The following is a 12292-nucleotide window of genomic DNA, read 5'->3' as shown; positions in this document are numbered from 1 at the left end:
GGACAAAACACTTAGGCCCTTCTGAGCCACAGCTGAGGATACATTAGGTCTGTTGTAATGGAAGGTGTGCCACACTGGAACTACTTAGTCTATATGAGTTCTCTTTCTTAGAAGCCAATATCTATACAATGGCCACTTGCCCAAGGCTTTTATTCTTTGTTTTGGTATCTAAAAATAAACATTCATCACATGTATTTAGATGATAAAAGTCATACATGTATACTGTAGAACTTTGGAAAACACAAAAAATATCTTTTTTCTTGGTATACATAGTTTGGGGCAGAATCAACTTTGTTCCCTAACTTCACTTATGACTCCAAACAATGATCTCCCCCAATGGATCCCCACAGTCACTTTCATCATGGCCCATCTGCTAAGATAAACAACAGGGTCACTGTGGTATATTGGGATGAAAAATCCAATCCATCCCATTAGAAACTGGATTTGATCCAAGAAGCTGTTGAACCACAGCCATCACATTTTCAGAAACTGCTATTAATATAAAGGAGGCTACCAAGACACTCTGAGAGCACATTATGGTATTTTGTTTTGTTCTCGGAACCTGTTGTGGCAATCAAGAGCAATCCCTAGTGCGGAGGAGAAACGGATTCTGCTGGTAGTCTTTAGCTTACAAGGTTTAAAATGTGGGTAACTCCCAGTTCTCAGCACCAGGATCTACTTTTGCAAATATACAGACAACTTATTTCCCAGTTTATAAAGTGCTTTCATTCATTCAACACAAATACTCAAGGATTATTATCTAGCATTATTATGGCAGGCACTGAGTTGGACCCTTCTAAAGGATAAAATGACAAGTTCCCACTGTACCATTATGTCCCCCATACTCCATCTCAAAGACAAAGGTCGTTTTTCTATTATTCACAATCCAAACAAAACGAAGCTCAGAGAAGTAGAGATTAGAGCAGTCACACAAGTAGTATGAAGTAGCCAGGACCAGAACCTAGCTCTTCACTTCCTCAACCTCATAGGGATCTTTACCTATGTCCAGTGGAGAATTCTGCTTCTGTCTGTCTCAGATTTTCCAGTTGAACCTCCTTCTTTCTGCAGGCTGCCTGGGTCTCCTCCAGCAAATTCTCCAACTCAGTCACTCTCTCCTGCAGCTCTGTGATCTTCAACTCAGAATCCTTAAGCTGAGAGACAGGATTTCATGCTTAGGTCAACAAACTAAAAAAGACTGTCTGGGTCTTTTAAAACTTCTAGTCCAGCTGTGTCCTGACATGACTGGGGATTTTCCTTTTAGGAAACCACGGGGTAATTGCATACAGCAGAGGCGGAGAAAGTCCACCTGCCTTGGCCACTCCCTGCTTGCCCAGGTATGCCCAGACATTGCTGCTACCTGCTGGCTCTGCTTCTGATGGTCTTCCAGGGTGGGCAGGTCTGCCAGGTAGCGCTCCAAGGTTTCAATACGCTGCTGCTTCTCCCGGTTCTGCTCGGATTCCTTCTGACATTTCTTTTTCAAATTATTGATATGTTTATCACGACCCTTGACCTAGGGAAAGAAATGTCTAGAATTTGTCTCCATCGACTCCTCCAGGAACCTGAACATAAACTTTTTTTTAACTGACCACTGTCTCTGTCCTTAGAGCTGTAAATATTTTACTACTACAATGAAGGCAGGAAGTGGTTCAAATTTTGCCATTTGAGATTAGGGCATAAAGTGCAGAGTAACACACCTGAACTTTCCAATCAAAGACAAGGAAGAAGAGCTCCCTGGGCTGTTTTCAAAAACTGCCCAAGTACTTCTGCATAATAAATAATTTGTCTGGCCCTAGCTGCTGTCCCATGCATTCGGGTTTGATTCCTGGTCAGGGCACAAATCGCCAGTAGGGGGCATGCAGGAGGCAGCGATTAATGTTTCTCGCATAGATGTTTTTCCCTCTCCCTTCCTCTCTAAATAAATCAATAAAAACAAACTAACAAAAAAGTCAACGAGGAGGAGACAAAGTATATGAGAGATTTGAATATATTTTCAGAAGATGAAAGTGGATGGAGGGACAAATGACTTGGAGCAGAGGAGTTATAATCTGCAGTGGGAATTAAAATTTAGAAAACAATGTGCTCTTCACAACTCCCAATAACCTCTGTACTGAAGGCACCAGGTACTCCTGAGGCAGGTTATCAGCCATAGATCTGAAAAATAGGGGGATTTACTACAAGTCTATATACAAGTTAGCTGGATACCATCCTCACCCTAGGTTTTCCCAACAGGAGAATGGAGATTTAATCTCTGGAGAAATTAAATGAGAGATTCCAGACTCAGGAATATCAATCACAGCAGGCAGAGAGTGAAGTTGAAAATAAGTACAAGTAAAAATCAATGTACAGAACTGTGGGACTCTAAACCTAATCTTGTTCTCAGTGTCAAGAACCTAACGGCTAAAAGCATTCCTGCTTCCAGCTGTTCCATGGAACAGGCTGAAGATTCTTTTCTAGAGAGAGATAAGACATGCAGACACTTATATTTGACGGTTCCCAAAAGAGATGACAGTTTAAGTCTGAACATACTATAGACAAGTCTACCAGGCAACTACCATGAACCCAGAGCTTCCATCCACCTTTTAAATACCTCCTTTTTAAATATGAATATCCATTTATTCAAGGATCACCAAGACTCTAACATGAAAGTCACCAAACAAAATAGAAAGCCCTGAAGGAAACAAGAAACACTGTAAGTAGGTGCAGATATCCCAAAAGGTATAATCAATATAATCAAAGAAATAAGCTAACTGCATCCATGAAATAAAAAGAGCATAAGCCCTAGCTGGTTTGGATGGAGCATCAGCCTACAGACTGAAGGGTCCCAGGTTCGACTCCAGTCAAGGGCACATGCCTGGGTTGTGGGCTCGATCCCCAGTAGGGGGCGTACAGGAGGCAGCCGATCAATGATTCTCATCACTGATGTTTCTATCTCTCTCTCCCTCTCCCTTTTTTCTCTGAAATCAATAAAAAAAAATTTTTAAGTAAATAAATACAGCAAAAGAACAAAAAAAGAATACTATTCATATATGTAAAGGTATATATCAGGAGAAAGAGAAGAGTTGAAGATGAATACCTTTATGGAGTGGACTAGGCATAGAACTACTAACTTTTATTATAAACTTATTGGTATTTCATTATTTACCTTAGATATATGTATTTAGATTAAACGTTTCTTTCTTTTAAATATATTTTTATTTATTTCAGAGAGCTAAGGGAGAGAGAGAGAGAGAAACATTAATGATGAGAGAATCATTGGTCGACTGCCTCCTGCATGACCCCACTGGGGATCAAGCCCACAACCTGGGCATGTGCCCTGAGCAGGAATTGAACCGTGACCTCCTGGTTCGTAGGTCGACGCTCAACCACTGAGCCACGCCGGCCAGGCTAAGTTTCTTTTATAACAAGCCTCTCAAAGTCCTAGTTGTACCAGAGGCACCGATATCACCTGGGAGCTTGCTAAAATGTAGGCTCTCAGGCCTCTTCCCCTCCCAGAACTACTGAAGCTGGATTTGCATTTTAAACAAGATCGCCAAGTAATTTTTTTAAAATATTTTTTTATTGATTTTAGAGAGAGGGAGAGAGAGAGATAGAAACATCAATGATGAGAGAGAATCATTGACCGGCTGCCTCCTGCATGCCCCCTACTGGGGATCGAGCCCACAACCTGCATATGTGCCCTGGGACCCTTCAGTCCGCAGGCCAATGCTCTATTCACTAAGCCAGTGGTCGGCAAACCGCGGCTCGCGAACCACATGTGGCTCACGAGCTGCAGTTTGCCGCTCTGTTGACTAATGAGTTTGCCAACCACTGCACTAAGCCAAACTGGCTAGGGTCAAGTAATTCTTTTTTACTTTTCTACCCCTAACCGAAACTAAGTTTAACCTTACTCTTAACCTTAACCATATACCTAAGCCCAACTTAAACCTAACCCTAACACTAAATCATACCTAACCCTCTTAATAACCCTAATACTAAACCCTAACCCAAAAACTATCTAACTTCTTCCACTAAGTGAAACCCTAACCTTATACCTAAACTTATCCCTAACCCTAAAACTAACCTTACACCAAAACTCAACCCTATCCCTAACTCTAAACCCAACCCGACCCACTATAGCTAACCTCAACACTAACCCTAAAACTAACACAAAAGTTAACCTGATGTTTAACCTCAACACTAACCCAAACTCTACACCAGAGGTCCTCAAACTTTTTAAACGGGGCCAGTTCACTGTCCCTCAGACCGTTGGAGGGCTGGACTATAGTTAAAAAAAAAAAAACTATGAACAAATTCCTATGTGCACTGTGGGCCCGGGACGAGTTGGCTGCTAAGCAGGACAGGCAGCGGCACCCGGCGGGCCGGATAAATGTCCTCGGTGGGCCGAATGTGGCCCGCGGGCCGTAGTTTGAGGACCCCTGCTGACACTAACCCTAACTGTGATCCTAAACCTAATCTAACAGTAACTCCATACCTAAACTTCACCCTAACCATAACACTAATGCTAACAATGTACCTAATCTTAAACTTAATCCTAACCCAGCCGTGGGCAAACTACGGCCCGCGGGCCGGATCCGGCCCGTTCGGCTGTTCTATCCGGCCCGTGGAGCCGAAAGAGCGGAGGGTTCTCTTGCTCTCCCCTCCGCTCCTTCACCAGCAGCAGTGTTAACATGGCAACATTGGGAAACACAGCCGCAGCTCCTTCTTCTGAGTGGGCGGATATAAACCTCTCAATCTTCCAGAGGCTCCTTGTAATGCCCGCAGACGCGTCCCCCGACATCACCCTGGGAATGCGTAGACACGTTATCGTGGTGATGTAGGGAGACATGCCCCTGGAGAGCACAGTATCAGAGCATTAGCTAAAAAGGAGACCAACAACACTGTTCCCACTGAAGTTGATGTTTTAAAGACCAAAAACCTTTCAACCCAGTCTACATTGCCATCTACATCTACGTCCCGGGCATAATTTGGAAGTTGCATTAAAGAAAATGTTTAATTTACTGTTTACACATTTTGTTCTTTTCTATTTGTTTCAGTTTTAAATTATTTTATTATATTTAAGTTTAATTTGAAAGGCTTTTGTACCTTTCCTTTGTTAGGCAATTTTATTTTGCCTTTGCCATCTTCAATATAAGGTATGTTATTGTGCTATGATTCCTCCATTTTTTGAAGTTTCAAATTATAATAATTAGTGTTTACATTCTTCTTGTTAAAATGTTTGAAATGAATAAAACTATTGAAATAAAAAAAAAAAAGACCGTACCCTTTTATGTAATGATGTTTACTTTGAATTTATATTAGTTCACACAAACACTCCATCCATGCTTTTGTTCCGGCCCTCCGGTCCAGTTTAAGAACCCATTGTGGCCCTCGAGTCAAAAAGTTTGCCCACCCCTGTCCTAACCTAATCCCAACACTATAAAATCCTCTTCATAACTCTAACCCTAACCAAAATCCTAATCCAAACCTATACCTACCAACACTAATCCTAACACTAATTCTAGACCTATCTCAACTCTCTATCACTAACTTTAACCAGAAACATAACTCTATACTATCCTCAACCCTAACCCTGTCCCTAAACCAACTTCAACCCTAACCCTAACCCTAACCCTGTACCAAACTCAACCCTAATTCTAACTCAAAACCTAATGCTATACCTAACCTCAATCCTAACCCTATACTAACTTTCATACATAACTTTAATCCCCTAACAATATTATACTTAACCCTCTCTATAACCCTAATATAAATCCTAACCCTAAACCTGTATCTTAACTTTATCCTTAATCTAACACTAACCCTACCAATATACCTAACCTCAATCCTAAACTTAATCCTAACACTAACCTTACATCTAAACTCAAACTGAAATCCAACCTTAACACTAACCCTATCTCTGAACCAAGCTTCAACCCTACACCAAACCTTTACCCTAAATCTTACCCTATCTCTAACAGAACTTAACCCTATACCTAACCTCAGCCATAACCCTAAACCTAGCCCAAGCTAATCCTAAACCTAAACTATACTTAACTTTCACCTAAACTTAACCTTAAAACTAGCCCTATATGTGAGTCAACTATAAACCTACCCCAAGTGACTCTTAAGCACATTAAAGTTTAAAGTTTAAGCACTGCTCTAGTTGATTTTGATGTAGATGGTCCAGAACTAAACATTACTAAACTGCCCACCACTGCCAGAACATCTCCATTAGAGAAAGCTGTGAATAGAACCAAAAGATTTTAAATCAGCCCTGGATGTGGTCTCAGTGGTTAGAGAACAGGCCATGCACCAGAGATCGTGGGTTCAATTCCTGGTCAAGGGCAAGTACCTGGGTTGGTTCTCTGGCCCGTGTGGGAGGCAACCAATCAATGTGTTTCTCTACATCAATGTTTCTCTCTCACCCATTCCCTCCCACTCTCTCTCTCTTAAAAAAAAAAAAAAGATTTACAATCAGCTCCTTCTATGACAACCAAGCTCACCCAAAGACAATTCTAAGAGCAATGGCAAAAATGTAAAAACTCCCAAGCTGGCTGGCTGCACACATGGAATTCTTCTCCTTTTTAGGTAGAGTGAAGAGAAACCAGGCTGAATGGTGCAAATTTACCATAGGTATTTAAACATCATGCAATAGTACCATCTGGTATGACTGCTCAGGCCAGTTTTCCACCCAGGTCACCTGGTGGCCCATCACAACCTGGGGCAGTGAGGGCTTATACTGTGGTAGTTTTGTGTAGATGAAACAGAAAGAAGGAGTTCCATTTCTAGCAGACCAGTTCTGCATGAGAAGTCAATGCAGGGTCTGACCCAATTGGCTCCCCCTGGTTCCAAGAAAGAGTTTGGCAGAAGAAAGCTGACCGTCAAGTCCTTTGTGAATTAGAGAGCTATTAGCTCCTTAGCTCACCCTATCTTCCTGTTTCTTCCCCTCCTCTGAATGCTTCTGCAACGCCACTCTGAGAGACTCTCTGATGAGTTGGACTTCAACTTCTGAAGCAGAAAGTTTCCTTTCAAGCTCGATCTTTTCCTTGTTCAAGGCTTCTGTCTTCTGCGCAAACTGCGCACGTAAGAAAGTGTTCTCTCGCTGCAATTCCTGAAGAAAGATTCTCAATGTATCTATTCCTTACTCTTACAGTCCCATGTAATTTACTTATCCCAGCAGACTTCATGGTCAAACATTATCTTTCTCTGAAAATTTCAAATAGTGTTTCTCAAAATGTGATCCTAGGACTAACAGCATCAGTATCACCTGGAAATTTGTTAGAAAAGCAAATTCTTGAGCCCCATTCCAAGACCCACTGAATCAGAAACTCTGGGGTTGGGTCTTAATCTGTGTTTTAAAAAGCCCTCCAGGTTCCTGGCTGGAGTGGCTCAGTTGGTTGGGTGTTGTCCCGTGCACCAAAAGGTTGCCAGTTAGATTACTGGTTAGGACACACACCCGAGTGGTGGGCTCGATCCCTGGGAGTGGGTATTCAGGAGGCAGCCGGTCTATACATTGCTCTCACACAATGTTTCTCCCTCTCTCTTTCTGAAGATCAATTTAAAAAATCTTTTTAAAAAAGCACTCCAGGTGATTCTGATGCACATTCACACTTCAGAACCACTGCCATAAGGCAATACCTGAGGAGTTATAACAGAAGGAACAGGACAAGGTATCAGAAGACCTCAACTCAAGGGCTCAAGGCCTGATTGTCCTGCACTCTTTCTCTAAAGGATCTTCCTCCTTCTTGGGCCTCAATTTTTCATCAGTAAATTAGAAAACTGAACTAGATTTTATCTAACAACTAGAGGCCCGGTGCACAAATTCGTGCATGGGTGGGGTCCCTAAACCTGGCCAGCCATCAGGGCCGATCGGGGCCAGGCTGATCAGGGCCTGCCAGCTGGGGGAAGGGATGGGAGTAAGGGACCGTGGGAGGTTGGCTGCCGGCCCCCAAGGAGGAAGCCGGCCCTTGGCCCCCCTGGGAAAGGGGCTGCGTCCACCGCCATCTACCCCCAGTTCCCCGTCCCAGCCCGGGACCCAAAGGCCCCCGAAGGGTCAGGAGAGGAGGCCATGGTCGCCAGGCCAGGTGTGGGAGGAATGGACGCTGGAAGCCGACGCCACGTCAGCACCCCACCACTGCGCAGTTCCCTGCCTCCACCCCTCCTCCTTCCCTCTCATAGCAACTGGTCAACCGGTCATCCCAGTTGTTTGGCAGTAACGGTCACTTAGGCTTTTATATATATAGATGTGATTCTATAAGATGGAACAGTCTAACAGGCCCACTAGGTGGCAAAACCAGTTCTATAATCTGTCTATATCCATCACTCAAAAGCCCAAATTGCAGAGAAGCTTGGCCAACAAAGCTGGCTTCTTCTAGAGTGCCACTGACCTCAGCGAGAATATGGTTTTGAAACTTTAGTTGCTCCTACACATGGAAGATAAAAATTAAAATGGCTCTAAATACACCATTACATCTGCCCCTCCTTTCATTGGCCAGGGCTAGTAGATTAAGACTTCGCAGAACATCACCCAACTCTAGGATCTTACAATGTACCTTGCTCTGCCTTGCTTTTCTCCCAAGTATGTCCTGACACCAAAGCATCTGGACTTCCACCTGATTCTACCCCCAAGCCTTTTCTGCCCCTACATGGGCAGGACAAGAAATGCTTTTTAATTAGGATGTTTATTACTCTTTGAGGGAAAGGACACCTTATATCACTTGGTTTCTTTTTTATCTCCTGGATACCTAACAGTGCCATGCATTGCTAAGATACAAGCAGAATGCCAACCCAGTTGCCAATGCTTACCTGCAGCCTCAGCAAGCAGACATCCCCAAAGGGGGCAGGGCGGCCCAAAAGGGCACTGTGGACTTGTAGTTCACTCTCTCGCACTTTCTGCTCCAGCTGAGAGATGTGTTTCCTCTGTCTGCAAAAGCCAGAAGAATAGGGTCCAGGATTCTAACCAACTTGCAAATATAAGCCCCCACTTTCCTTAGATGGGTACAATCGATACTACATAAGCAAGAACCTTGGATTCTGGGCAGTACTGTTTTGCTGGAGGAGGAACAAATGAGAAAGCTGACTGAGGGGAAATGAAGAAAGATCAGATGCAAAGAACCCGCTGCCTACTTTAGGCACCCCCAGAGCCCCTGCAGATACACAATTAGTCTATCACATTAGTCAGCTAGAGGACTAGGCTGCTTATCAACCTGGCTCTACCATGAGGCAAGGAGTGAACATAAACAGAGAGGAATGTACTACCCTTGAGGAGAATTCATTAAGTGTCCTTAGTGGGGGCTGAGAGAACAGAAGCTGGTCTATTATAGGTACCCTTTGCTCTCTTACTTGTCAATGAGGAGTTCCTTTTCCTTTAGTAGGTGTTCATTACTGTTCAAGATGCTGACCAACTGTGCTGGTTCTAACATGGGCAGTGAAGAAGCAAATGCAGCAGGATGGTGGCAGGTGGCTCCATTCTGAAGCTGAAAGACAAGCAGGTCCAAAGGGGCTTGATCTTGACTCACAGGCACCTGAAAACACCTGAGCAGTATCCTGGGTCTGTAGTCAAGGCTCACTTTGGCTCAGACCAAGAAGGCCCAGTGTTTACAAAATAATTTTAGCTCTGGTGCATGACTGGAAAGAACCTGCCAGGGAGATTTCAGCCAACTGGACACAGCTCAGAAAGGCTCTAGTTTCTAAGAAAAGGTCAGTTATCTTTCATTATCTGGCAACAGAAGCAAACCAAGAGCTAAGATATCCTCAACAACTATGAAAAAAGAGTATGTTCAGCTTCTTTCCTTCCCACTCTTAAGTAGCACACGGACTTTTTAAAAAACACAAAATGGTGTAGTGGAAAAAGCATAGGGATTCAAAGACAATTTTTAAACCCTAGCTCTGTCACTTAACCAGCTTTGTGACCCTGGGCAAATTACTTAGTCTAAGAACCTGGTAAATTTCTACATATACCTCTCCAAGATGCTATAAGGATTAAGTAAGATTCTGTATGTAAAAGTACCTAGCCTAGTGACTTTTTTGGGTCTTCTCTTGTAACCCTCTACTTTGCAGAACCTATCTGGTGTTTAATTAGACCAGCAACAGATTCAATGGCATCCACAAGCCTTTGTTTCCTATCTATAAACATTTCCCCTCTTTCTTACAAATGTTTTTAGAGTCAAAACTTAGAAGACACAACCTACACAAGTTCAAAGGTCTGTACCGAACCCCAAAATCCAAGGAAAGAAGCACCTCTACCTACCTGCATTTGTTCCATCTGTAAACGAATCAACTCCAGATGCTGCCGACAAGTGCTGAGCTCACAAGACCGCTCTCGGGGATGCCAAGGGTCAGAATTTGGCTGCCACACCTGAGAGGATAGAGGCTTGGAGAGTCCAGGAGCAGGCTGGAGTCCCAAAGGGAGCAACCCACTGGTGCTAGGATGTAGTCCATTCCGCTCACATACCACACCACTGTCTGGTGTCTTCTTGGTCTCAGGCAACCCTTTGTATAACTCCTTGTTTGGGTCGGTTCTCAGGTTGTGGAAGTGGACTCTGTAGCGAGGATCTGAATAAAGTGTCTCCATCACTGCCGACTGATTAAGGGTAGACTCCATACTGGGAATATCAAACTTCCTCATCTCCTCTTCTCTTTCATGGCCCACTGCTGGAAACCAAGACCGCTCAATTCCATTTTCTCCAGCAGTACCACAATGATACATGAAATCTCTAGATAAGCCTGGAGAATGTTTCATTCCACCGAGGTCTCCATTTCTTGTCATTCCCACACTTTCAGCCAATCCTGACAAAGGGATTTTGGAGGAAGAGGGTCTGGCAGGTGTAGAATTTGGCTTAGCAGGAGAGGTCCCCAAAGTAGAAGGCATCACATGAGCTGTTGGAATGGTCACGTGGCTTTTGATGGGCTGGAAAGACGGACTGCTACTTGAGCTGCAAAAATCTGTGGAGAGAATAGTCTTCCATAAGTCAAAATCAAAGCAGCAAGCTTGGTTGAGTTGAGCTGCTATGTCTGATGTTCTCTGCCTATCCTGAGACCAAGGAGAGAGGCATCATCATCACAAATATCAGGCAAAAAGACACGACAGCTTAATTGGGAGATGTGTGTTCTAGGTTCTCAAATGCTATTCACAAGGTAAACCAACAAAAGGCAACACTGGCTTCACTTTCAATTTACACTCTGTCCCTTGTATTTTAATAGAAAATCTTGCCAGTCAACAAAGCTGAAAACTGAACTTAAAAAAAAAAATCAGCCCTAGCTGGTTTGGCTCAGTGGATAAAGCACTAGCCTGCGGAGTGAAGGGTCCCAGGTTCAATTCTGGGCATATGACTGGGTTTGGGGCTCAATCCCCAGTAAGGGGGCATGCAGGAGGCAGCCAATCAATGATTCTCTCTCATCATTGATGTTTCTCTCTCTCTTTCTCCCTTCCTCTCTGAAATAAATAAAAGCATATTTAAAAAAAATAAGAAAAATAAAACTTTAAAAAAAATCACTTACTTAAGGGAAATGGATTAGGTCCTACTCTTCTGGGAACTGGGTACCTCTAACCTAAAATCCAATCTAATAAAAATATCCTTTCCAAGATCTTCAAGATCCTCTGTGACCTCCAAAAGCTCCCCAGTGAAGGTGAGGAATGAGTCTAAACCATCTGAAGAATAAGGCAAACTGGATAGTGCCGCTCTATATCCAAGGCAGGGAATACAGCATCTGAATCAAGATTCTGTTCTCTCTCCCACACACCAGAAGCGACTGCCTGGATATGTGAAGCTATTCTTAGTAACTCTCAGGTTTCACTCTAGCACAGTGAGCATTCTCAAGTGGGTACACACTGAAATGCTCTAGTTTATATTTTGCCTTTCACTTACCCCTTTGTTTGTATCCAACTGTGATTTTTTCCCTCAAACTGGACTTATGTTTCTTTTAGCTCCCTCCTAGTCTTGGAGGACAACTCTTATTAGCCCTGCCGCAGAAGGTTCTTATTTCCAACTTTTAAGTGCTACTCTGAAGAAGACTATAAGGTCACAGTACCTAACATGCCAGGGTAGTGGGCTACAAGAAAACAAGAAAACATACCTGTTACCTTACTCAGGCAGAAAACTGAGTAAGGGGACAGGAATATAAATGTCTTCCCTTTTCAATTATGTCCAGTACTCGTTTCTAAACCAAACACATCTACCATGAAAAGAGTGGACTAGCAATCTGTTTCTTTTTTTCTTTCCATCAACCAACACAGAACACACTCAGCTACCAAGGACAGATACTATAACCTTTCCTAGAATTATATGAGTACAAATGAGCGACCATCTTCTCA

At 43.3% G+C, this 12292-nt stretch overlaps 1 protein-coding gene across 3 annotated transcripts in view; it reads right to left on the bottom strand.

The window, feature by feature from the left end:
- Positions 1-12292, bottom strand: part of CEP85 (centrosomal protein 85) — a 41769-nt gene that overhangs the window by 8371 nt on the left and 21106 nt on the right. Inside the window, exons 1-7 of one of the 3 annotated variants that reach the window (XM_080658157.1) lie at positions 11479-11715; positions 10229-10923; positions 9322-9455; positions 8785-8902; positions 6905-7090; positions 1358-1510; positions 1000-1151 (exon numbers count right to left, since the gene is read on the bottom strand). In XM_080658157.1, the coding sequence (XP_080514283.1) occupies positions 1000-1151; positions 1358-1510; positions 6905-7090; positions 8785-8902; positions 9322-9455; positions 10229-10849 (1364 nt within the window). In that variant the 5' untranslated portion in view covers positions 10850-10923; positions 11479-11715. Of the gene's footprint in view, positions 1-999; positions 1152-1357; positions 1511-6904; positions 7091-8784; positions 8903-9321; positions 9456-10228; positions 10924-11478; positions 11716-12292 lie in introns of those variants that run through there. The other 2 variants (XM_080658156.1, XM_080658158.1) reach the window with 2 other exon arrangements.

Source organism: Plecotus auritus (genome assembly GCF_963455305.1).
Source record: "Plecotus auritus genome assembly, chromosome: 2".
NCBI lineage: Eukaryota > Metazoa > Chordata > Mammalia > Chiroptera > Vespertilionidae > Plecotus > Plecotus auritus.
Note: the sequence above shows the minus strand (reverse complement) of the source record. Positions and strands in the feature narration are given on the sequence as shown.